Source organism: Diaphorina citri, unplaced genomic scaffold, assembly GCF_000475195.1.
Source record: "Diaphorina citri unplaced genomic scaffold, Diaci psyllid genome assembly version 1.1 scaffold157568, whole genome shotgun sequence".
NCBI classification, from domain to species: domain Eukaryota; kingdom Metazoa; phylum Arthropoda; class Insecta; order Hemiptera; family Psyllidae; genus Diaphorina; species Diaphorina citri.
Genome location: NW_007534458.1, coordinates 1 through 208, shown reverse-complemented (window position 1 = coordinate 208; position 208 = coordinate 1). Strand labels below are relative to the sequence as shown.

Genomic DNA, 208 nt, shown 5'->3' with positions numbered 1-208 from the left:
ATAACCCCGGGCAAACTCAGGCGTGAAGAATGCTTGTTGATACTTGGCAATACCTCCCATGACATTCGCATCAATCGTACCTTGTAGTCGCATACTGAGGGGGTTGATGTTTCGCTTCGGATCACTTACATACTGAGAGATCAGTGCCTTCACATCTTTGTTCACATTGTCTATTGTTTCACATGCAAACTGGATGGGTGCGACTTCT

The 208-nt window shown here is 45.7% G+C and overlaps 1 protein-coding gene across 1 annotated transcript; it reads right to left on the bottom strand.

Moving 5' to 3' along the window:
- Positions 1–6: 6 nt before the first annotated feature.
- LOC113473864 (dedicator of cytokinesis protein 2-like) lies at positions 7–204 on the bottom strand (the record flags this gene model as incomplete). Its single annotated transcript, XM_026833302.1, has 1 exon — positions 7–204. A coding segment is annotated over one exon (198 nt), but the record flags the coding sequence as incomplete, so codon positions are not given.
- Positions 205–208: the final 4 nt, after the last annotated feature.